The 27,137-nt window shown below is 42.3% G+C and overlaps 1 protein-coding gene across 1 annotated transcript in view; it reads left to right on the top strand.

Annotated features, from left to right (window-relative positions):
* The window catches only part of LOC308508216 (scavenger receptor cysteine-rich domain-containing protein DMBT1-like), a gene marked incomplete at both ends in the record, with an annotated part of 84,722 nt that overhangs the window by 14,832 nt on the left and 42,753 nt on the right, over nucleotides 1–27,137 (top strand). The window contains 13 exon segments of the mRNA XM_081074568.1: nucleotides 906–935; nucleotides 2,875–2,937; nucleotides 5,443–5,496; nucleotides 7,668–7,982; nucleotides 14,837–14,899; nucleotides 15,662–15,979; nucleotides 18,335–18,406; nucleotides 19,098–19,158; nucleotides 20,826–21,105; nucleotides 21,108–21,129; nucleotides 22,436–22,474; nucleotides 23,678–23,825; nucleotides 25,897–26,087. Coding sequence (XP_080930694.1) covers nucleotides 906–935; nucleotides 2,875–2,937; nucleotides 5,443–5,496; nucleotides 7,668–7,982; nucleotides 14,837–14,899; nucleotides 15,662–15,979; nucleotides 18,335–18,406; nucleotides 19,098–19,158; nucleotides 20,826–21,105; nucleotides 21,108–21,129; nucleotides 22,436–22,474; nucleotides 23,678–23,825; nucleotides 25,897–26,087 — 1,656 coding nt within the window.

Below are 27,137 nucleotides of genomic sequence, written 5' to 3'. Positions count from 1 at the left end.
TGGCAAGTTTATTTCAGAGCCAAGGACGGTTCCCGGTACACAGTAGATTCTAAATAAATATTTGTTGAATGAGAACACTAGACACATAGTAGCATTCTGCCTCTCCTACAAAATTGCTTGGAGACAATGTATTAGTCATCAAGATGCTCAGTGCTTCTCAAACAAAGTCAATAATTTCCTTTAGGAAGATACTATTTGTCAGGCACTGAGAATTTCATTATGCACCATGATTTCCATCTCTCTTCAAATTCCAGGACATTCAGAGCTTCATTGAATAATCAGTTTTAATAATTATTAAGGATTTTGTTGGTTGGCTGGTTGTTTTTCTTCTTATTTCTCTTATATGGTCATTAATCTTGTATGTCTACATTTATGGTCTTGCTGATGATATATTCTTTTACTGTCCATCATTTGAAACCTGTAGCAGAGTATATACAGATTAATAGAGATGTTCACAAAGGGTCCAGGAAGAATGTATGCTATGTATGACACCCCTGGGTCCTGAGGGAGGCATAAGCTGAGAAAGCTCAGACGCGACATGCTATAGTCATCCTGCTTTGGTCCCCGTTGGGGACCACTGCCCTAGACAGGCAGGTGGCCCTGAGTTCCAACGGTGACTGGCTTGCTCTCATTGTGTGGGCATTCTGAAGAGCTAGTCTCACACATTAAAGCTATTTCTTATCGTTTCTTCAAAACAATCAAATCAGCAAATAATTCTGAGGGTTTCTTATGTCCAAGGGACTAGGTATCATGGGAGTTCACTATCATTTACATTTCATTTTACATTTACATTTCAGTTTTGGTCTGTCACATTAAAGATTTGGTGAAAATCAATAAATAGGTAAGGTGAAGTTTATTTGATTTAATGAAATAAAAAAACATTTATGTTTTTCTTGTACCAATAGGTGATGGAAATTCAGCAACCATATTATCAGGTAAGAAAATATTTTTGTGCTGTTTTCCCTGAGACATTTCTGATTACCCATCCAAATACAGAAAAGAAAGAAAGAAAATAGTTGCTGTTGAGTTATTTTCCTGAGTCATTATCACCTGCGTCTCGCAGCTAAGTTTGTGTGGAGCTAATTTTCATGATGTTGCCCCCAATAGATTCACTAACTTCTGAGAAACATTAGATAACAATATGCCATTGTTTTTCATGAATAATGGAAACCATTTTGAGCATAGTGGTTTTGTAATTGTCTTTAAGTGTCATTTTGACCACCTGCGTTGAGATTATTCAAACTCAACCTTTATAAATGATATGTTTCAGATTTTCTTTGGAAGAAATGGCATCTGATTGCAGGCAATGTTTGCTTATTGTATGAATTTCCTATTGCATTTGTAACAAATTGCCACAAACTTAGTGGCTCAAACAACACAAATTTATTATCTTGCAGTTCTAGACGTCAGGAGTCCAAAATGGGTGTCGCTGAGCTAAAATCAAGGTGCCAGCACAGCTATGTTCAGTCTGGAGGCTCTAGAGCAGGATCCATTTCCTTGCCTTCTCCAGTTTCTAGGAGCCACCTGCGTTCCCTGGCTCATGGCCTCATTCCTCTATCTACGAAGCCAACAGTGTAGTGTCTTCAAATTTTTCTCAGACTTTCTTCTCCTACTTTCCATTCCTACTTTTAAGAATGTTTGTCGTAATTTTGACGCAGTTTTTTTCCTTCTTTGAAGCGTGTGCACATGTTTTGGGCATCCTCTGGATTTTTATAATAATAGTAAGAAGATATTTAACTTTTTCACTTTCATTTGCTCACCATGAAAGTGAAAAAGTTACGTGAGGCTACATGACAAATTGAATGCAGAAGCAGGTATGGGAATCCAGCTGTTTTTCTTCTATGCCAGTCATTAAAGAGATTTTCTAAAAATGTAAACCAATGTCATTCTTCTCACCAAACTTTTTTTTTGTTTTAACAGATATGTTTTTAATTTAAAACTTTTACATTACCATGGTTAAAAAACAAAAGAATGCTTGTGATTACATTGGGCCCATGTGACTAATCCAGGACCACCTCCCTGTCTTAAGGCAGCTGAGTAGCAATCTTAATTCCCTCTGCAGGTTTAATTCCCCTCTGCCTCGTAACCTACCATATTCGCAGGTTCCAGGGATTAGGGTGCGAGCATCTTTGGGAGGCCAGTATTCTGCCTCCCACACCTATCTATCAAATATAATTCTGTAATTGCTACTGCTCGGTGGCACAGAAACAGACGCATTGCTCAGGACATACCTTGAAATATGGTGACTTAAACAGCAAGCAGAGAGAAGAAAGGCCTGGTAGGAGAGGCGTAGCACCTGTCCAAGTCAATACAGAGAGAGAAGCAATGGTCGTCCACCCACTGTCAATTCTTCTGTCAGTGTTCCTTGCGGATACTGTAAGTAATTCCCACGGTCAGCTATGGCACAGAGTCAGGTCTGGAGACAGAGAGAACGTGGGACCCTATGGATCCATGGAGAGGTTTCATGCTAGGGTGATACGTACGACACAGACACATATCGGCACTAAAACAGGCTGAGGAATGAAATAAGCAGAACAAGTGAATAAAAGTACCGGGGTCTTGATGGTCCAGACCACCAAGCCAACACTTAGGGAGAATATTAAGACCCAAAACACATCAATCTTATCACAAAACACCAAATGCCTGCACTTAAACATCGAGTCTGGAAAAGAGAGGATGTGAATGATTTAGATGAACAGGACTGAGGGTCAGCGGCTAACAGGTGATTTAGTATTTCTATCCCTTCGGCAGTAGTCACTTCAGAGTTGAAGCAAAACCACATCTTGTGGAATCTCAGGGAGCCCTGGTTGGTCACACCTTTCTCAAGTCGTGGAGAGCACTGACTTACTGTTAACCAGGGTTTCTTCATTACAGTTCTACCAGCTGCCATCTCAACTCAACTCTCTCCTATAACAGCGGTGCGTTCAACATCAGCAGGTAGGACTCTCTCCCTTCCCACCCCTCCTACCATTACCAAATTTGTTATAGCTCCAAAGTTGCACTGTCGTAATAGTCCGTGGTTTTGCCACCATTACAAGATACCTCTAATGTTCCATTTGAGGTTGAATGATTTGAAAGGAGACCCTGAGATATCTGGATTTCATCTTGTCTGGCTTCACTTTATGTTTGAGTATCTATAATTTTACTGTCAAAGAACATCATAACACAAGTCTCCTTGTTTCACACATTTTCACAAATATAAAGAGTGAGAGAAAGAGGAAGGTGTGTGTGTGTGGGGGGGGTGTGAGTATGTGTTTTACAGTGAGAGATTACTATAAGGGTCACCTCACATCTTCTGAACTTAAGAAATAAACTAAAGCATCTGGCCTAATATCTGGGAAGTGTCCGACCTGGGAAGACTTCATTATTTTCCTATATCAGTGAGTCACACAAAAAAGGGACGCCTCTTCCTAGTCGTGGTGAGCAGTGGTCACCATTATGGGCTATTTTGTTTTGTCATCATGCTAGTTGATGCCATCTCCACCCGTCCCATCATCTGTAACTGCTGACCTTACAATGGTACCGTTACATAATTCATATTCTGACAATACTTAGGATCATCTCTATAATCCCTTATCTCTGCACTGTCGGTGTGGCTACTGAGTACTTGAAATGTGGCTCGGCAGGAGTGAGACTTGCTGTGTGTGTCAAATACACACTTTCAAATACTCAGTATGATGAAAAGAATGTAAAATTTCTCTCATTAACATTTATTATGTTATGTATTAAAATGATAATATTTTGGATATATTGGCTTAAATAAGGTACATTTTTCAAATTAATTTCACTTGTCCTCTTTTACTTTTTAAAATGTGGTACCGGAAAATCTGAAATTATATATGAGGCTTGTGCTTTATTTCTATTGGGCAAAATTGCCTCATGTGATGTCCATCTCTGTGTTGACTGCCTTATGTGGATTTTCTTATCTTCCTGGCAGATGGATGAGGGAGCTTCTATAATCCCCATTTTCTCCAGGGGGAAACTCATGCTCAAATAGCTTAAAGATTGTCCCCAAGGTTGATGGAATGATAACACAAACGATCTGACTTCAGGGCCCCAGAACTTACTCTCCAAACTATTTTAACTCTCTAAACCACATTAAAATCCTAAAAAGTACTAAAAAGACTGACTCGGCATGTTGCCTATTCAGAAACTATGAGGATCCAGTTGAGAAGAGGGAAGCTAAGCGTGAAAAGATGGGCTAACCTCTGAGTCAGGCCGGCATTTATGTTCTTACTCTTGCACTTACTTCTCCCAAACCCGCATGTCCACTGCCCATAGGGAGCCCACTAACACACCAGCCTCAGCCCCCAGAATGTCCATCCAACCCTCCCCATCCCAGGATGGCAACAGTGGTTTCCTCTTCTAGATCCCGCAGCTTCTTATCTGTCTTCACTTTTAGTTCTTATTCCTTTCCTGTACAGCATGCGTGTATCCACTTGTTTCTTTATTGACATTGTCAATTTCTTGGAGCAGAATCCATATCTTTGTCTTTTTTGGCATTGTCCCCAACCACATGCATGTACACGCACACACATGTGTATCTGTGTGCACGCACACACACACACACACACACACACAGAGTCTCAAGAACAATGTCTGCTCTCTGGTAGGCATTCAATGCTTGTTAAATGAATAAATAAGTAAATGCTTGAATAAATGAAAACCACTCGAGCTGATCCCAGTTTGCGTACTTGTGTCCACTTCCAGATATTAACAGAAGAGCGAGAAGCACATTAAATTCTTAGATCACATGTCTAAGTGACTAAGGATTCTTTTGAAACCCTGGTGGCGTATTCCATTTACTTGCCAGCACAGTGCTCAGAGCGAGCTGCTGGACCACTGGATGTGGAGCCACTTTCTCCCACTGCCCAGCTATGTGGCCCTCACCAAGTTTCTTTCCTCTTTGGGCTTGTTTTCTTATCTGAAAAAATGGAGATAATAACTACACATTTCACGGAGCTGTGGTGAGGAGTGAGTTATTGTGAAGCGCTGAGTGGAGAGCCAGGAGCACGGTTATGCAGTGGGGGGTTCTTCTCTGCCTTGTGGTGTGTTCTGTGGAACAGTGCTGCTCAGGGAAGAGGGGATTCTTCTCCATGACTGCTGGGTTGGGTGAAGGGGGTACAGCATTTCTTCTCTTTGCCAATAGCCATGACCATTTTGTCACCATTCCTGCCCCCAGCACCTAGCAATCACCAGCTTGCTTTCTGTCTCTATGGATTTACTTGTTCTGGATATTTCATACACTATGTGGCCTTTTATGTGGCTTAATGGTTTTCAAGGCTGCTGATTGCCTTAAAATCCTCTATGTTGAACGAGTTTGCATCAAGCTCATTGAATTCTTCACCTAGAAATATGAAGCAGATGAAAAAAAATCCTTCTCTTTCCATTCAATATTAAATATCAGGGGTCATTTTTCTGGTATTGTTGCTTTTCCAACAGCACTCTCAGCTTCCACCATCCCAGAAGATGTTAACCACCCAACCACATCATCAGGTACGTCGATGAGCTATGAGTGAAAACAAAAAAAAATGGGTGTGATACATCGTACACACCACTTCCCGCATTCTAAGCCTGTAGGAAGGATGAGTGGAAGCTCACAACCAGGGAATATTCATGACCAAGGGCTCTCGGGACAGTGGTGATGCCCAATGTCACCTTCAGCACCGATTTGAAGCCCCATGAGGACAAGGGTTTTATCTGCCTTGATCATTACTGCAGCTCGAGCACCTATCACAGTGCTTAGCACATTATAGGCACCTAACAAAAGTGTATTGAATCAATGAATAAATGTGCAGGCAGAGCGTGTGCGGACAGGCTGTTTGACCCCCTCTACCATCAACTTTGGTCTTGACTAAGGACAGTCCCTCTAGACAGTGGACAGTGCAGGTAAAATCTCTCTGTTCTAAGAGACAGGCTGCACTCTGGAAAACACCAGTAGTCCCTATTTGTACTAATCTCCCTCCTCAGAAAGAAGATTAGCATTTTACATAAGAGACAACTAATGAAGCCAGTCCTTCTAACAACAACATTTTTATTTTTCAGCCTCAGCAGATAATGAAAACTTACCAACTGTCTTACCAGGTAGAGCAATCTCCCATCACTAGTCCCGTAGGTACACGCCTTACCATCCAGGTGGGAGGTACAAGCAGATGGATCTTGTCATTATGTTCGATAATGTCCTCCATGGAGTCATCCAAGATAATCAGCGGCCTTATGATACAATGATTTTTAAAACTTGTACCCAGGTTCTACACCAGGGTACACCAGCTCAGTACCCTGGTGTAGAACCTGGAGTTGATGTAGGGTTTAAAGGAAGCGAGGCATTTGGGGGCAACAGGATGACATTGAGGAGCTTTCTGTCAGCTCCGTGAACTTGACTCCAATCTGACTGGAGAGCGGGTCGTTCTTTACAAGCATGTGGCCAGATGTTGTTGTGGCCTAGGTAAGGTGGAGTAAGGTGTGCCATAGCTGGTGGCTCTTCACCAGTTGAGTCTTTTTCTGATGTGTTCTTGTGTCTGTCTCAAGAAGAGAAGTCTTGGTCATAACCACAGTTTCTATGTTGTTTTAGAGTTACCTGTGGTCAACTTGCCATCTCTGAGTCGCAGAGCTGATGCTCCCTGGCCCAGCCCATCAGGTCAGCCACGTTCCTTAAGGACATAACATTGTGCTCATGAACCCCAGGGGGGACCATCACAATGGGGGAGGGAGGCTGGGGAGCTGCACAGTCAGAGGCCTTGGAGGCTCATGGGGAAAGACCACAGTAAGGGGGAAAGGATCACGGCCCCCAGGACCAGGCTGAGGAGCTGTGCCTCCCACGTGGCTTTACACCTGGTCATCCTGGTTGTACCATTTTCCTGCTGTTCCAGAGAAATGTTTTCAAATTCAGACAATACAGAGAATAAGAAAGCAAATACCAATGTCCCCTTTACCTACACATGACTGGTGTGCACAGTTTGTTATATTAGTTTTCCAGTCTTATCAAGAACTAAATATTACAAATACATTTGAAGTACCCCAAATCCCCCAATCTCATTTTCTATTCTCTCCTTCCTCAGAGACACTCTCTTGAATTTTGTGTATATCTTTATAGTTCATTTTCAATATTTTTACAAACGTGAATTATGTTATCTTTAGATAGGTTATTTTGTGTTTTCCTTTCACACAAATGATATTGGTTCCTATATATCATTCAGTGCCTTTTGTTCTTTACTCAATGTTACATTTTTGAGATTCATCCATGTTGAGGTAGATATAGATATAGATTATATATATATATATATATATATATATATATATATATATATATATATATAACACTGCTTTTAATTGCTATAGTGTTATATTTTTTTGAATTGAGCACTTAATTTATGCATTTCCCCACTGACAGAAATATATTTTCTTAATTTTTTCATATTTTCCCTGCTGATATCAAGTCCTAAATCACCAATGCATGAGAAATACATATTCTCCAATTTAATCTGCCTTGTTGAGTGACTGACTAGTAAAGGGCACATTACAGTGGTGTGATTATTAAGCAGATTATTCCTAGAATACTCTTGCTCATGTGGAGTAATTGAAAGATTCCCCCTAATTTGTAAACTAGGCAAATAAGACAGGTTCAAGAGGTAAGTTTCAAAAATGTACTATTATATTCATTTCTACAGAACCCTGGCTCAGGCTGAGGCTCGTAAATGGCAGCGGAAGGTGCTCTGGATGGGTGGAGGTTTTCTACCACAGCACCTGGGGGTCAGTGTGTAGTGACGGCTGGGGTCTGAAGGAGGCGCACGTCGTGTGCAGGCAGCTTGGGTGTGGCCAGGCAATGTCTGCCCCACTGGGCGCCCACTTCGGCCCTGGCTTTGGGAAGATTCTCCTGGACAATGTGCACTGCAGTGGTGAAGAGAGCTACCTGGCCCTGTGTGCTCACGACACCTGGTTCACTCACAACTGTGACCACCAGGACGTCGGAGCCATCTGCTCAGGTGAGGGGTCTTTTTTCACTCTAAATGACTTGTGGACAGAATGGGTTATTACAAAACATGAGAAATGAGCCAGCAGCCTCCTCCTGTGAGAGTTAATGGTTTCCTCTCTCTACAATAACAGGTTCTCTAGTGGCAGCCTCCTCCTCTCCAGGTAAGACTGATTTGGGCTATTTCTATGTCCCATTCTACTTGCTTCTAGTTCTAATATTTATTGTTCCGTGTGGTAGAAATGGAATGAAAATAACCCTGCTAAATCAAGCTTTAAGTAGTTTGCAGAGGCTGATTTGATTGGTCCAGATCACTTAAAGCCTAAAAGGCTTTCTCAGTCTGTATGTCAACCACCACAACAGATGGAATTCAGAACACAGATGTCCGATGCTGACCTTGCTGTCCTGTGTTCATGCTTTCCTGCTCCAGGAAACCTGTTAATCCTGCCCTGAATGGCTCCTCTTCTGGGCAGCTGCTGGAGGGCAGCTCCCAGACACCATTCAGGGTATGGCTTAGCCAAGGGTTCAACACTGAAGAGTAACATCCACAGAAGGGAGTTTGGCAATTAGCTAATTTTACACAATCACCTTGGTGCGGGAAACTCCCCAAATCAGAACTAAATAACCAGGCAGCTGCAATTGTACACAATCACCTGGTTGCAGGAAACTTCCCAAATCAGAACTAAATAACAGCAAGGATAGGATTCTTGTGGGACCATGGTAGGACTGTAATTAGTAGTTCACTGACTTTAGGATATAGTTTTCTATGACTATGCCTATCAATCATCATGTATCACTTCTTTGAGACAAAAATTACTTTCCAGAGTGATTAGATCAGAAAGTAATCCTTCTGCAGTCTGTGAGGCCTGATCCTTCCTAAAAGAAATGACATCAGTTGAAAAATTGTAGTTATGTGATTTTAGAGTAAGTCTGCCACTAGGGAAAACCATGGGACCATGTCAATCCTTTCTCTTTTTTTATCCAAAGAAGTGTTTCTTAAAGTTAACTGTTTATCAGAATTACCCTGAGGGCTTATTTAAACACATACTGCTAGACCCTACCCAGATTTCTGATTCAGTAGTCCTAGAGTGGTGTATGAGAATTTGTATTTCCAGTAAGTCCAGGATGCTTCTACTATGATCTGATGACCACACTTTCACAATTGCTGTTTTAAAACAAAGAAGTCATATTTCTTATTCTAATAAACAGAAACAGAATTATCATCACCTTCATCATCATCATCGTCTTCATCATCGCTATCTTTGCTATTGTCAGCATTGCCATCATCGTCATTGTCATCATCATCACCACCATTATCATCACCACCATTGTCATCATCACCACCATTGTCGTCATCATCACCATTGATGTCATCATCACCATTGTCATCATCATCACCACCATTATCACCACCACCATTATCATCACCACTATCATCATCACCACCATTATCACCATCACCATTGTCATCACTATCATCACAATCATTATCATCATCATCGCCATTGTCATCATCATCACCATTGATGTCATCATCACCATTGTCACCATCATCACCACCATTGTCATCATCATCACCATTATCATCATCATCACCGTTGTCATCATCACCATCACCATTGTCATCATCATCACCATTATCATCATCACCACCACCATTATCATCACCACTATCATCATCACCACCATTATCACCATCACCATTGTCATCACTATCATCACAATCATTATCATCATCATCGCCATTGTCATCATCATCATCACCACCATTGTCATCATCAGCACCATTGTCATCATCACCACCATTGTCATCATCATCACCATTGATGTCATTATCACCATTGCCATCATCATCACCATTGCCATCATCATCACCATTATCATCATCATCACCACCATTATCATCATTACTACCACTGTCATCATCATCACCATTGTCATCATCACCACCATTGTCATCATCATCACCACTGTCATCATCACCATTGTCATCAACATTACCATTATCATCATCATCACCATTGTCATCATCACTACCATTGTCATCATCACCACCACCATTATCATCATCACCACCATTGTCATCATCACCACCATTGTCACCATCATCACCACCATTGTCATCATCATCACCATTATCATCATCATCACCATTGTCATCATCATCACCATTGATGTCATCATCACCATTGCCATCATCACCACCATTATCATCATCACCACCATTGTCATCATCGTCACCATTGATGTCATCATCACCATTGTCACCATCATCACCATTGTCATCATCATCATCACCATTGTCATCATCATCACCACCATTATCATCACCACCATTGTCATCATCATCACCACCATTATCATCATCACCACCATTATCATCATCACCACCATTGTCATCATCACCACCATTGTCATCATCATCACCATTGATGTCATCATCACCATTGTCACCATCATCACCATTATCATCATCATCATCACCATTATCATCATCACCACCACCATTGTCATCATCACCACCATTGTCATCATCACCACCATTATCATCATCATCACCACCATTGTCATCATCATCACCATTATCATCATCATCACCATTGTCATCATCATCACCATTATCATCATCACCACCACCATTATCATCACCATCACCATTATCATCATCACCACCATTGTCATCATCATCACCACCATTGTCATCATCACCACCATTATCATCATCATCACCACCATTGTCATCATCATCACCATTATCATCATCATCGCCATTATCATCATCATCACCATTATCATCATCATCACCGTTGTCATCATCACCATCACCGTTGTCATCATCACCACCATTATCATCATCATCACCACCATTGTCATCATCATCACCATTATCATCATCATCGCCATTATCATCACCACCACCACTATCATCATCACCACCATTATCCTCATCACCATTGTCATCATCATCACCATTGTCATTATCACCACCACCATTATCCTCATCACCACCATTATCATCATCATCATCACCACCATTATCATCATCACCATCATCACCACCATTATCATCCTCATCCCCATTGTCATCATTACCACAATTATCATCACCACCATTATCATCATCACCACCACCATTATCTTCATTACCACCATTATCATCACCATTGTCATCATCATCATCACCACCGTTATCATCATCACCACCACTATCATCAATGCCATCAGTGTTATCATCATCATTGTTACCAGCAACAGCATCAGAACCATTATCAGCAGAAACTAGTCCATATAGTAAGTTGAACTTTATATTTATGAATCATTTCCTTGGTTATTTTTAGTTTATGTGTTTTTATGGTTCTGTATATATAGAGCTAAACACCCAATCAAGGATATTTAAGTAAGTTTGGGGATGAATTAATTTTCCACTCACAGCTAGGTGCCTGGGGTTGCATTCATAGTCTCTTCTTTACCGGACAACCATTGTTTTGACCCAAATACTCATCACCTCTTCCTGCCTGGATGACCACAAATTTCTCCTAACTGGATTCCCTGCCTGCAAGCTCCCAACATTGTAGTCCAATTTACGTGCAGTCAGAGTTACCTTAAAAAAAAAGAATCAGGCTTATTGACATATAGTTTACCTACAGTAAAAATCACTATGTAGTGATTTTTGACAAATGGTTACAGTTGTGTAACCATCACAATATAGGACATTTCCATTACCTTAAAAGTTCTTTGTGCCCCTTTATAGTCAATCCCCTCTCATGACCAGCTGGCAACCATCAATATGATTTCTGTCTCTATAGGTTTGCCTTTTCCATAATATTATGTAACATAATTAGACACTATGTAGCATTTTGTCTTGAGCTTCTTAGCATAATGCTTTTGAGACTCTTCCATGTAGTTCCATATATCAAACATTCATTCTTTTTTCAGCCAAGTGGTATTCCACTGTACGGATGTACCACATTTGTTTATCTGTTCCCCACTTGATGGACATCAAGTATATTTCCAATTTTTATTATTATGAATAAAGCTGCTAAAAACATTCACACACAGGTTAAACTATTTTCCAAAGTGGCTGCACCATTTTGCATTCTCACCAGCAACGTATGAGAGTTGCAGTTGCTCCACATCCTACTCCACATTTTAGATTTTCTATTTTTTGTTTAGCCATGATAGCTTCTCTGCTATAATGAGATAGTGACATCTCTGTGTTTTTAATTAGCCTTTCCCTACTGACAAATGGTACTCTGCATATTTTCATATGCTTACTTGCATCTCTTCTTAGGCGAAGTGTGCATTCAAACCTTTCATCCTTTTTAAAAAACTGGGGCGTCTTTTTATTACTGTGTTATAACAGTTTTTTATATATCTGTGCACTAATATTTTCTTTGATATGAGTTATGCAAATTTTTTCTCTCAGTCTATGATATGTCTTTTCATTTTCTAAGCAGTGTTTTATAAAGAGCAAAATTTTGAAATTTGAATGAAGTTATATTTTCCAAGTTTTTTTCCTTTAATGAATTGTGCTTTTGTGTTTTATCTAAACAATATTCACTTAACTAAAGGTCTCTCAGATTTTCTCCTAGAAGTTTCAGGTTTTTCATTTAGCTCCATGATACATTTTAGTTGATTTTTTACGTGGTTTAAAAGATTTTTTCCCCCTCTATATATGTCTAATCATCCCAATAACATTTGTTTAAAAGACTCTCCTATCTCCATTGAAATACCTTGGCACCTTATTAAAAATTAAATAACCATAAATAATACATGGGTCTATTTCTAAATTCCCTCTTTTGTTCCACTGATTTACATGATTATTTTCATGGCCATATGATATTGCCTTGATTACTGTAACTTTAGAGTAAGTTTTGAAATCAGGTAATGTGAGCACTCCAACTTTGTTCTTTTTTAAAATTGTTCTGACTAAGCTAGAATTTTTGCCTTTTATGTAAAATTTTAGAATCAACTTGTCAATTTATATAAAAAAGTGTCTGTTAGGAATTTTAATTTAGATTGTATTGAGTCTATACATAAATTTAAGGAAAATTGACATCTTAATAATACTGACTTTTCTGATCCATCAATACTATATATCTCTTCATTTATTTAGGTCTTTAACTAATCTCATCAATATTTTGCATTTCTCTGCAAACAAATCTTGCAAATATTTATTAGATTTAGTCATAAGAATTCCACGGATTTTGATGTGATTGTAAAGGTATTTTTTAAATTTTCTATTTCAACATTTATTTTTGTAGCTAGTGAGCTAATTTCCCCCAAAAAATAATGAAGCATTTGTTGAATTGGGAATATCATGATAATTTTTTGAACTTATGCACTTCTTAGTTTATACACCTCGTTCCTATTCATTATTGGGTCTGATTCCCGTCTTGTAGATCAGGAAATTGATGTTCTTTTGTATGTGGTAGAATAATAATTAGATCCCAGGTTAGAAAAATCACGTCTTTAGTCTGGAAATTCACTAAACCCTTTAGAACTTTCTCATATTTCACAAAAGGACACTAGAAATTGGTTTGGAGTGCCAAATAGCTTTCCCTTTACTCACCTATAGTTTTGTTTCTTTGGGGTGGTATTCATTACTAATTGATATTTTCTTTTTACTGCAGCTGCTGAAATAACTAACAGTTGCACCCGTCACCCCTGGAGAAAAGCAAACACCAATAGGTCCATAAAAATGCAGCTTTTTTGAGTTTACGTTGAAACTTTATATCCTATATATTTATTCAAGTGTACAAGTTACTTCAGATTTCTAGAAATAAGAACAAAAAAATGGAAATTTATTAACAAACACTGCGAGGAGTCTCCAGCCTCGACCAGGATCTTTCACATAGTTAAATGAAGATGTTTCTGAGAATATGCTCCCAGAACCACTACTTCACGATGTTAAGATGAATTGTGCATGCACGTGTACACACACAGAGTTTCTATGATCCTATGAATTTAGAAACATTGCATTAAACAAATTAAACAGGTTTCTTTACTATAGTATGTCTAGGAGCCTTTAACATATAATTCATCCTACAAATGCCCCACTAGAAGTTACAGGATGTCATGCTTGGCCCAAATCCCCTTTACTTCGTGTCCTAACTCTTAGGAAGTTTCTGTATAAGGTGAGTAAGGAAAATGCTGAAAGCCAGCGATTTGGGATTAATACAAATACTACCACAATAGTCTAATCAAATTAAAATACATGTCACATCTCCTTGAGCATTTAAGTTCAAAGTTGCTGTCCCCCAATCCCTGTGCTGCCTGAATGAGTTCCCCTCCCTTCTCTTCCACCTTTGAAGTCCTCCCATGGTTTCATAGCTTCATTTCTCCAGGTGGCTTCCCCTGGTCTCCACAGCGAGATATATCCTCTATACTTGTACTTTTTTTGTTGACACCTCTCATAGTCCACCTCATATTACAGTTATTCTAGCTTCTGACTGAGATAGAAGCCTTTTAAATGCACGTACCCTGCCTCACTTTGTTTGCATTCAATAAATATTTTTAATGAATAATAGCACATAGTGTTATTAATTTATAGAAGCTGCTTTTATTTCCTTTAGGTTTTCTTAAATATGACGTTCTTAAATTTGTCTTCTATTCTGTAAAGATTTATTTCTACTGAGCCAAGGATTCAAGGATAAGTTTACCACGAACGTATAATAGATGAATAAAAAGTTAAACAGTCCTGATGGTTTAAACAAATAGGATTGATGGTGATGATGGTGACTTACTCACATGAATCAAAAGAAAGCAAAATGCTTCAGAGGGTCTTAAAATGAGTCCTTCGAGCAGTGTGTTTACTTTCTTCCTTCCACCCTACTGACAGTGACCTCACTTTGTTGTTCCTTCTAGCTGACGGCTTCTCAGAGGCTTCACTGACCACGGCCCCTGAGGCCTGGACACCTCCACCTGCAGGTATGGGAAGCAGTCCCCGAGAAAGGAAGGGCTGATGGATAGATGGCATGGGGAGAGGCGTTTCTCCAAGATGAAGGGGAACCACAGGCACAGTTAAAATGGGACATAACCCACTTACAAGTTCGGGGATTTAGAGCAATTCTCTTCACCTTCAGAGTCTCAGTTTCTTCATCTGTAAAATGGGAACCCATCCCCTACCACATGGGGTTGTTGTAAAGATTAAGAGAAAAACATTTACGTTCGTGATTCTCTGAGGCTCTGGCACTTAACTCACAAACAACAAGTGTTAGTTCCTGCCCTCGGTCTCTTTTACATAGTAAAGACATGAAGAAAGACTTATGGGGACAAAGGGACCGAGTTTCTCTAAGAGTAATGTCATTTGGTATGACAAGGTGTCTTTTAAGCTATGACCTGCCTGTGGATAGTCTAGTTTCCTGTTTCATTAGACATCTCATATTTCTATCCCTGTCCATGGCAGGGGAATAACAGAATAACATATGGTGTCGTTAGGAATACTTAGAAATTCTGGAAATTTCTTAAAGCAAGTTCCATATTTTGGAAGGGGGATATAATAAAGTCTCATTGAAGGGACTTGAAATTGAAGATTATTTTCACTCTTTCTAATGTGTGGGTGCGTGAGCACTATGTGAACTTGCATGTTTATAAGTGGGGATATGATCGCGTAGGGGTTCAAAGGATGAAGGAACCTTCCAGAGACAGGAAGGCCAGTCCACTGTGTATCTCCTCCTTGTGCCTCTCCAGGAGCCCAGATGGCTGTGAGACTGATGAATGGCACGGGGCGGTGCTCAGGCCGCGTGGAGGTTCTCATCCAGGGCTCCTGGGGGACCGTGTGTGACGACCTCTGGGACCTGGCGGAGGCCAACGTCGTGTGCCACCAGCTGCAGTGTGGTCAGGCTGTGGCAGCCCCCACAGGGGCCCACTTCGGGGCAGGCTCGGGGAAGATCTTGCTGGACGATGTGCAGTGTACAGGGCGTGAGAGCCACCTGGGGCAGTGCATGCACAGAGACGAGGCCGGGCAGAACTGCGGGCACCTGGAAGACGCTGGTGTTGTCTGCGCAGGTGAGGGGCTGACCGTCAGCGCTTATTTGGGACTCCGATTCCTTCACTGCTCACCCGTCCACACACCATAGCCCAGTCTAGGAATGTCAGTGGATCCGGCAGCCAGCCAATGTTGCCGACCTCCTTTCAAAGGGAACCATCAGCCTGACCATTCCCTTGACTACGCAGCAAAGATTGCTACGTATGGCTCATCGGCTGGATCCAGGCTCAGAAGTGACCTGTTCGATTTGAAAATTCAGGCTGAGCTTGAATTCAGCCAAATCAGAGTCTTTGGCATAAAAATTAAAATTCTTACATTTTGTGAAAAAATAAAAGCAGAAGTTCAGGCTCAAATCAACAAATTCTTTTATTACATTAACGGGCTGGATCTGAAAGAGAGCCGCCCCTTTGGATGCAGCTGTCCAGTTCACACAGACCCCACCACTCAGGTCACTTGTTTGTCTCACCTGCATGGCCTTCGGAAAATTTTGAGTCTGTGACCTCTGGGTGACGGGCCAAATTTGTCAGCTGGTGTTCCAGGCCTTCCATGTGTGGGCCTGGTGACCTTCCCAAACATATGTGTCCCTCTGGTTGATTTGCCCCACTGTACTCCCCAGTCTTTCCTGATTCTGTCCCACTGAGAGCTGGAATACCATCTCTGTGAATGACGAGCTCTGCCAGGCTGCACCCGGCCCCTCTGAACCACACCTCCTCAACGCCTAAGGTCCCTGGGGGAGCACTTACTTCTGAAGCTCTCCCGGGGCACTCAGGATTGGCTGCCTGGTCTCGTGTCTCAAATCCCCAGGAAATGCCACGATCCTCAGGGGCAGGGGCTCTGCCTCTCTGTCTGCTTCCTACAGCTCCCTCAAGGTAGCACATTCCCAACTAAGACATGGTAACAGGCACAATCTCTCTTCCCTTTGATAGGTGCCGATCCCACAGATGCTTCGCCTACAGGTAGGACCCGAGTTATGTTGGGCACCGTCTACTAGACTCAGCATGATGTAAAGAAGATTGTGAGGTTTAGAGTCACATCCTGGTTGGACTCCCAGCTTCATGCCTTCACTCATGCATTCATTCAGAGTTTATGGACTGAGTGTCCACCACGTGTCAAACTCTGTGCCAACAAGCACTGGGGCGTCAGCAGTGATCAAAGCCCCCTGGCTCTCTCCTTTCATGTGATTTTCACCCTAACAGGAGAGACAGACATGACCTCTGATCAGCCTTAATTACGGGACCTCAGCCAAGTTATGCCATCTCTCAATCCAATTTCATCTCAATTCCGCTTCATTAAAGTCGGAATACTATAGAGAATTAGATAAGGACATGACTTTGACAATGCCTAAAGATACCTGACATCTCGCAGGCACTCACACAGCAATGATTTCCCCCTTTGGTCACATGCCCTCCTAAGGGAGGCAGTGTGGGGGGTGGAAAGAGCGCTGAGCTATAGGAATCTGATCCTGGCTGGTCTCTCTCCAGCTGAATGACCTTGGCTCCAGTCTCCACGTCATTAGGACAGGCACATTGGATTTCATGCACCTTAAGATTCTATGCCTTTGACATTCTGTGACTAACCAGAAGAGACGAAGCAGCCACAGGACTAGGGGGATTAAGTGTGTGCCACTACAGAAAGCAAGAGGTTGTCATTGAAAAACAGAGCTGTGGGGCTTGTAGTAGAAACTGAGGGACACTTTTCCCCCCAACATTTTATTATGAACATATTCAAACATACAGCTAACTTTGAAGAATTTAGCGATGAAATCCACTGAGATTCTATAATAACTTTATTAATAATCCATCTATCATGCCTCTATTCATCCATCAACTCATTTTTTATTAAGGTTTGGTTTATGTTCCATAAAATTCACCCATTTTAAGGTCCAGTTTGGTGAACTTTGGTAATTGTATATAATGGTGTAATCACCACCACAGTCAAGACACAGAGCAGGTCCCTCGCCCTCCTACATTTCAGAGTTGATGCCCTGCTCCTTGCCCACCCCTCTACCAAGGACCTGCTGTGTCACTTACCTTGCTTTGTTTGGGTGAAGTCACAACACACCTGGGGAGAGGGCAGCAAAGAGAGAGATGGTAGCCAACTCACGGCCTCTCGTACAGCAGGCCACTTAGGGATGCTTGCCCATGGGATTTTCTTTTGCTGATGGCCACGTGGCACACGCTAGTTTATCCACCGTCAATAATGCCATGTTCTGTCCTAAATGGGGACGTGAGGTCACTGGCCTTCGTATGCGGTGTCACCATTATTCCCGTTGACTCGTGGGAGGAGGCAGGCACCCCCTGGAAGCAGCTGTGTCCCCCCCCCCTAACGTCATGACTGTCCCCTGATGACAGTCTTTCCTTTTCACCTGCCAACAGCCTATGAGAACGCACTTCCCACATCATCAGTGATGGCAGCGGCTCAATACCCAACTTCTTCAATCCCTCCAGGTAAGGCTGCTTCTTTTTGTGTTTTCTTCTGAAGAACTTTGTTCACTCGACAATGAATGAATGAACGAATATGTGTCACTAAGGATGTTTAGTATCACTGATGATTTACATAATGATACACAAAGCAGACCCCCATGGAGGCTGAGTCACTGAAGGGAGCTGTGTTACAACAGAGTGTGGAGAATACTGTGATGGGTGAGCACAGGGTGCCAGGGGTGCCCAAAGAGGGTCTCCGTTCAGATCTGGGGGTCAGGGCAGAGGAAACAATATCTAAGCCAAGAACTGAGGGGTGAGGGGGCAATGGCACTGTGCCAGGCAAGAGAGGAACCAGGTATTTAGACTCCCTGTGGGCTGCAGGATGGGAGACATTGATATGCCTTCTGAATTAGAATCCAGGTCTGGCCAGTAACCATACAGAATTAGCGAAGTGTGTGTGAGGTGGCTCTCTAAGATGGTTTTGCTGTGATCAGGGATGAACAATATTTCAGGATATTCATCCTTGAGTTAGGTTTTTGTTTTTCACAAATTAGGTCCAATCTGAAGTCAGATAAGGCAGAAGTAAAACACTGGACCTCACATTCCTTTAATCTAGCTGTACAACCAAAAGATTCAGGGAAGGTGGAGAGGAGCCATTGTCACTGGCCCGGGATCTGAGAGTACCCCTGGTGAAACGGCTCCTGCCATTGGCCAGGGTCTTTGGTGGTCACCAAAGATGCCATTGTTGGCTCTGTGGGTTTCAACTGCCTGAACATGTACATGCTCCACATCTTTCTTTTTCATATTACTTTTTATGTTAACATTTTTTAGTATACCTTTCCAAGCTCCCTTCTTTGGATTCACTCTTTAAAACTTTTTAAACTGAGGTACCATTCAGATATAACATTATATTCATTTCAGATGTAAACATGATTCAATATGTATATATATTGTGAAATGACCATCACAATAAGTCTAGTTAACATCCATCGCCATACATAGTTACAGAATTTTTCTTCTTGTGATGAGAACTTTTAAACTACTTTCTCCACATCTCTCTTTCCTTCATTTGCTTAATAAATTTTTATCTTGCATACCTCTGTGTGCCCCATGTGCTGATCACTGAACCAGGCTATGTACATATGTACATAGGTCCCACTTCTCAGGGACTTTGCAGTTTAGCATGGAGACGAGCGTTGCACACAGAAAGCCATAACATAAGAAAAAAGTGGTCGGTGCCGTAAAAGAGGCCCCACCGTGCTCTTTCTGCACTCCCAGACCATGGGAAGAGCTCAGTCAAGGGAGTACAAACAAGAAGGGAATTGAGCTGCTGTAGAGCCATTCTCTCTCACCCTGGCTCTCCTTTCTTCCTCTTTCTTTCCTTTCATGAACCATTATTCTGAGTAGCTTCTCTAGTCATTACCCACTCATTCACAACTCATCATGGCTGCCCCACATAGAAGCATCAAATCCTGAGTCCAAATGATTTTCCAGTTCTCTTCCCAATTCCAAACAGTCAGCAGAGAAGTTGGCCCAGTTCAGTACATGGATTGGATCCTCCAGAGTCAGATGTACACTCGAGTCCAGTCAAGCTGATCAGGCAGATTCATCCACGGGGACATGGCATTGCCCCATGCCCCCTCCTAGGTCAGGTTGTCTAAGAAGGGGGGATGAGTAAAGTGTATGAGTTATCTACTACCATGCAAAAACACCCCAGAACACAATAGCTTAAAACAACAACCATTTACAGTTGCTCATGCGTCTGTGGGTCCTCCTGATAGTTCTGCTGTTCTGGGGTGGGCTTGGCTGGTCTTGGCTGATCTTGGCTGGGCTTGCTCCTGCTTTTGTGATGAGAACTGTTAGCTGGCAGGTAAATTGAAGACTGTGTGGCCTAGAATGCCTCCCTCACATGTCTTACAGTTCCATAGCTCTTTTCTGAGGTGACAGAAGTGACAAGGTTATGTGTTTTTCACTACTCAGCCCCAGAGTTTCCATGGAGCAAATTGAAACCTGTCACACCTCTTGAGGCCTCAGCTCTCCTTAGGTGCACCATAATTCCTGCCACATTCTACTGGCCGAAGTAAGTCACAGGCCACCAGCCCAGAATCAAAGAACAGGAAAATAAGCCCAGCCTCTGGACAGAAAGAGCTGCAATGTCACATTGTAGAGAGCGAGAATATGAGGAGGAGAAGAACTGGGGCGATTTGTGTAAACAATCTACCACAGGCAAGCCATCGTAAAACAGACTGTGGATAAGGAAGACGTTACAGGCTTCTCAGAGCAGACACATCAGGGGGATGGTGTGGGACTTGCTCACGGCAACGTGAAGGGTGTGAGTAGCAAAATCGTGGAAAACAAGGAAAGCTAGGTTGGGTAGAAGACAGCACAGCCATCAACAGGCAGAGGGAGCTGCTATCACCCCTTGACCCCTATCCTTCCCTAGGAGGCTGGCCGCCGTGAAGCTGGTAGGCAGCCATGGGAGGTGTGCAGGCCATATGGAACTTTTCTACCAGGGAGTCTGGCGGACTGTGTGCGATGACTTCTGGGATCTGTTAGAAGCAAACATTGTCTGCAGGCAGCTGGGGTGCAGCTGGGTCGTTTCAGCCCTGACTGAGGCCCACTCCGGGGAAGGCTCTGGGAAGATCCTTCTGGACAGTGTCCACTGTAGGGGAGATTGGCAGCACCTGGAGGAGTGCTCCCATGTTGTCTGGTTTTCCTACAACATGCTGATCATGCCAGCGTGATCTGCTCCAGGAAACCCCAGCTCCCTGCCTAGGCAGAGCTTGGCCGTGGCTCTACCCGAGAGAGTACTTTTCAAAAGACAGTGTAAAAATAACCATTGAAAATGAAGCAGGGCATTAGTCACTCACAGCAGATGTTTTAACCTCTCACACTTACAGATGCTGAATACTCAACAGTCACACCAACAGGTAGTGAACGTGACGTTACAGGTGCGGTTTATCAAAACCTTGCGGGAAAAGTTCTGCTGGAAATTAGATACTTCTTATTCTACAAGCTGGTGGACTGACTGAGATGTGGAATCGCTTGATTGTCCAATGGAGAGATGGATAGTACTTTAGATTTCATCTAGTCCAGATTCACTTCCTACCTCCCCTCCTACTGCACTGTGTATTATACACACAGGAAGCAGATTTTAAATTTCTCAAACTTTTGTATAGCACTTCTGATGGCTGTGAGTGGATGGCAGTGAGATATGGGTCGGGGTTGGTTAAGATATGAGAGGCAGTTAAAGACACTTCCTGCCTAGGGGCCGATGGCTGGTAGGCCAGACCCGGCCAAAGTCAAGGTGACTCAATTCCATTCCGTCCCTCCCCTTGCCTGTGCCTTGCTGTTGGTTTTCCCACATGTTCCCAACACCAACACCTGGAGTTTTCCATGTCAGGACCCTCTCTCCTTCATCAAAACCCCAGGTCCCTCGATGCCCTGCCTTTAGCCAGCTCTTGGTCAGACAGTGAGTCGTGAATAAAGCTGAGTAGACAGGTCTAGTAGAGCTTCAGTCACATGCCCTCCTGGGTTGTCAACTCTAGCAGGTGGGAATGGATTAGACCTGGGAGAGAATCTCCAGTGGAGGTTCTGGGCCAAGTGTCAGCGGTAGGAGAGATGTCGGGGGCATGAAGGAGGATCCATAGCTTCCTTAGGTCCTGACTCGACGTCTCTGAGCAGCACCAGGTCAGAGGAATCAGTGACTTGGTGCTTCTTTCTATTCTTACCCCAAATCCTTGGAACCCCTGACCCTTGGGTCATTGGAACCATGTCTTTCATTTTCTAAAACCCCTCAATTTTAAAATATCTCATTTGTGTGTATGACAAGAGAATAATGCATCTATGTCTGGGATGGGTCCACATCAGTGCTTCTTCTCTTCCTCCCACTCACATCCCTACCTGCTCTGGCCTCACCCCCAGAGAATGGCTCAGTAGTTCTGGGAGGGGCCAGACAGTGGATCTGTTAAGCCCCTCAGAGTCTCATGTGCAAACAGGGGTGCGGTCCTTGGTGTCTGCTGACAATTCACATGTCCTTTGTGTGTTTGACAGGTCGCCCACTGGCTGTCATGGCAGGGACGATCGCTCAAGGTGAGACTTTGGTGTCCTTGGCTGTGCTGATCATCATCTTGACACTCAAGCCCTGAAGTGATTCTTCAAGGAAATTGAGCAAAATAGAACTGCCCTGTCTGGGTGACCCTCCTGAACCTGTGTTCTGAGTGAAGAGTTCAATAATGAAAGCCAATGAATTTATGGTTCCAATTCCATTTCTGTTTAGTCAAAGAAGGAAGTCCAAATAACCAAGTGATGCCAGCCTTCTCAGTCTCCCAGCAGGGACACCATGTGTGAAGGACAGGCAGCAGCCATTAACACAGCTCTGTTGCCAGGGCACTACCAAAGGGCATCATTTCAGAAAAAGGGCTTCCGCCATGATGGACTTGTTACCCTTCTCTGCCTTCTCCCCTTCTCTGCCATGCTCTGACTCCTTCTCCGTCCTTTCTTTTTCATCTTCTGTTTTTTTTTCCCTCTGTTCTTGCCTATATCTTGGGTTTCTAAAAGCTCCACTGAACTTTTCTTAGCAGCACTTGGAGGTAAAGGGCTAAAGTAATACTGATACCTGGAAAGCCTAGCTGGTCCTTCTAAGGAATAGCCACAGTGTCAGCATTAATTTTGGACTGAATATTGGACAGATGGATAGACAGACAGACAATCAGATGGAGAAACACATGGACAGGCGGACACAGAATGATACCAGTGTTGGAGGGGGTGGATGGCTCTAGCCAACTTCTATCCACTCCGTGGTGGATTTTTAATAGTTAATTTTAATAAATTACAACTGATGATGTTTGCATACTGCCATATTCATATACATGGAGGGTCCACATAGGCTCGATCTTAATTGGGAAAATGAAGGAGTTTGCTCATTACTACTGGTGACCTGACAAAAATCAAAGGCACAAAACCCATGACTAGGGAGTAACCAGAGAAAGAGAGAGAGAGATTTTGGCTGATGTGGGATAGCTGCTCTGCTTGGCAAGCCTATGTCAAGGGTAGAATTCTCAAAAGAAGTGAGAGATATTTCAAAATTCAGACACTTTTATGACCTATTTCCTAAGTTTGCAAGAGTTTTTAGATTAGTTTATACCTCTGATACATCCTAAGATATACCCTCAAACTAATGACCAATGACACCTTCCGGGGGAAAAGAAATGAAAGGTAAAAATGTGTGAATTATAAAATTAGTGAACTGAATAATGAAAACACTGAAATTCTAAAATATCTTTCTGCTTTTAGAAAAATCTCCCTGTGGCAGCATTATTACTAACTCCTCTGGAGCAATTAGGAACCCCCCGCAGAATGAAATGCATGACAACATCACCTGTGTGTGGGAAATCAGGGCAAATGCGTCTGATCACATACAGCTGGCATTTCCGTATCTTAAGTAAGTCATCAATCAGTATGTTACTTAACATTCCAAGCATTTATTTCCTCCGTTGATTCTTATAACTAAAAGAGTCCTTCATGTCTTTAAGTTTTTACTTTGAAATAATTATAGACACACAGGAAGTTACAAAAATAATACCTAGAGTTCCATGTACCCTTCCTCCAGCTGCCCCCATTAGTGGCATCTTAATATAATTGTAGAACAATATTAAAAATACAAATTTGACATGAGTACAATACTGTTAGCTAGGCCACAGACTTTATTCAGTTTTCACCATTTTTTATATGTGCATATGTGTGCATGTGTGTGTATGTGTGTAGTTCTGTGCATTTCTCGTGATAGACTCATATAACCACCACCACAATCTAGAAACAGAACTTTTCCACTGTCACTAAGAAGCCACTCCTTACTCTTTCTATTCACAAACTATACCCCACCCTGTCCCCTGGCAGCCACTAACCTGTTCTCCATCTCTACAGTTTTGTCATTTTGAGAGTGTTACATCTATAGAAGCATAGAGTATGTATGTATCCTTTTAAGATTATCTTTTTTCACTCGGCATGATGGCCTTGAGGTCCATCCAGGCTGTTGTGTTACCAATAGTTTGTTCCTTTTTGTTGCTGAATAGTATTTCATTCTATGGACACCAGAGTTTGTTAAATATCCCCCACTGAAGGACATTTGAGCTGTTTCCAGTCTTTTGCTCTTATAAGTAAAGCTTCTATGAACATTTGCATAAAGGCTTTTATGTGAACATAAGTTATCGTTTCTCTGGGTTAAATTATCAAGGGTGCAATTGCTAGATTGTACGGTAAGTATATATTTCGTTTTTTAAGAATATGCCATTCTATTTTCCAGAGTGACTATCATTACATTCCCACCAGCAACATATGAGAGATCCAGTTTCTTCATATTCTAACATTTGATAGTATTTTTTGTAATAGTTGTTTGTAATTTTTAGCATACAAATATTGTACATGTTTTGTTAGATTTATGTGTAGGTGTTTCTTTTTTGTTCAAGTAATTATAAATGACACTGTGTTTTTTTAATTTTTGGTTTCTAGTTATAGTCCCATCACTGTTCTGGGACCTTGGGCAATATATAGAAATATGATTGATTTTTGTGTGCCTCCATGAATTTTTAATTAAAATGAAATTCTCTTTATATGCTTTGCATAGATATGTGTGAGTGTGTGAGGGGTATGACAGAGAGAGAGAGAGAGAGAGAGAGAGAGAGAGAGAGAGAGAGAGAGAGAGAGAGAGAGAGAGATTGAGATTGAGATTGAGTTTGACTCAGAGAATTTATGTATATTTCAGCCTGCTGTTTAAAGACGCAGATCCCATAGAACCCCAGACCTAGTAAATCAGGAAATTTTAGGTTGTAATGTCATAAACTGTCAAGGTTAATGTCATTGACAGATGAATGTCATATGGAAATCAACACCCAGGGTTGATTTAAATTAAATTATTTATTACTCTTGAATTTTACTTAATCAAAACATGGCTTAGAACAAATGGTTCTTTGGGCTGAGGTATGGAAGTGGCTTTCTGATTCCAACACTAGTGGCTTCTGGACAAAACTTCACAATGGAGAACAACAGCTAGCAAAAGCAGATGACTTCCTCAAAGCCAGCTGGGCAGATTTGGTACTGCACTTCCTACAGGCAGGTTGACTGTCCAAAGCTTATAAATGGGTTGTTTGGAACCTGGAGCCATGTCCTACAGGCAGACCAAGCAGCCTCTGCCCAGAAGATCCATTGCCTTGGTTTGCCTGGTCCGGCCCTTGGGCCCTAGGTTCCAGGTACCCTGCGGTCTCAGACCTCAGCAGGGGTGCACCTAGTGCCTCAGCTTCCTCTTTTCTCTTCCAGTTAAAATCCTATTTCCTCAAGGCAATGACTCTTGGAGAGAAAACTGTGAGATAAAAGGAATCCATACTTCATGTGAATGACTGACAAGCTTTTAATCCATCCCCATCCTCTGTAGAGTAACGAAATAAAGGGTCTGCCTCACAGCATACCTCTAAGAGCTGCTGGTGAGGAGAGGCACCCATCCGTGTTTCCTTTCCCAGCCTGGATTGCACCAATGAATATTTTGAAATTCTGGATGGCCCTCCATCCTCAGCAAAGTCCCTGGGAAAGAGCTGTTCTGGTTCCTACCTCACCTACGTGTCGTCCTCCAGCTCAATGACCCTCAAGTACTTCCGAAACTTCAACAACATCGGACAAAACTTCATTGCTTATTATTATTCCTCAACCAAAGGTAAGAGTGGTGCTTAAAAATGAGAGCCTAGAGCTGGACTGTCTGCCTGGGGATCAGTTATAGTCCTATCACCACGCTGGGACCTTGGGCAAGAGACTTGACCTTTCTGTGCCGCAATCCCTTCCCTGTACAATGGGGATAATAAGAGAACCTTATTATCCCCAGGTTTGTTGTGTGGGTGACCTGAAATGACGCAAGTAAAGCACTTAGCATAATGATGGCAAGTCATAAATGCTCACCAATTGCCATTTTATCATGGGCTGTTTGGTTTTACATAAACATCTCATTACAGACAGCTCATTAGGAAGCCATTTCTGAAGTTACTCTGAATCTAGTCTTAGGTGGGTGTTTTGGGACCCCCAGAAGGAGGTGTGGTCCCAGCCTAAGAGAGGCTCACACACAACACAGAGAGAGTTGAGACAAACATGTGATGCAATTAGAGGACAAATAGAATATAGTAAATTAAGACAAATGGAATATACTAAATTAATGCACGCATGTATGTCAGCAAAAGACATTACTAAAGAGAGAGAGACTACTGTGGGCTACCACAAATTCTTTAAACCTGGCTAGGCTGTGAGTAGAGAAATTGAGAGAGGGCATAGCAGCTTAGAGAACAGTGTGGGCACAGAGATGGGATGTAGAAGGTGTGTGGCCAAAAGGCAGACAGGAGCTAAGCCAAGGGTTACTGGTGAAGCACAGTATACTCAAGGCAATGACGATAATGCTCAAAATAACAGCTGACGTTTCTGGAACGCCTGCTTCATGCCAGGCAACATTTTAAGCGTGTGTTATCTCCTTTACTCCTCACACAAACCCATGGTTCTTTCCCCTTTATAGATGAGGAAACGAAGGCTTGAGAGGTTCAGTAATTGTCCCAAGGGCACCCAATGATGGGTTCTGCACTATTTGCCACAAGAGAAAAGCGGCTGAACTCATAGACTGTTCTAGCGTCCACCTTGGCTGAGATTCTATTCAGAACAGTCATTGTCATTTCCAGCAAGCACCAGGGTAATTCATTGAGCGAGCGTGGGAAATATGCTGTAGAAC

The sequence above is a fragment of the Rhinolophus hipposideros genome (genome assembly GCF_964194185.1).
Source record: "Rhinolophus hipposideros genome assembly, chromosome: 15".
Lineage (NCBI taxonomy): Eukaryota > Metazoa > Chordata > Mammalia > Chiroptera > Rhinolophidae > Rhinolophus > Rhinolophus hipposideros.
Note: the sequence above shows the minus strand (reverse complement) of the source record. Positions and strands in the feature narration are given on the sequence as shown.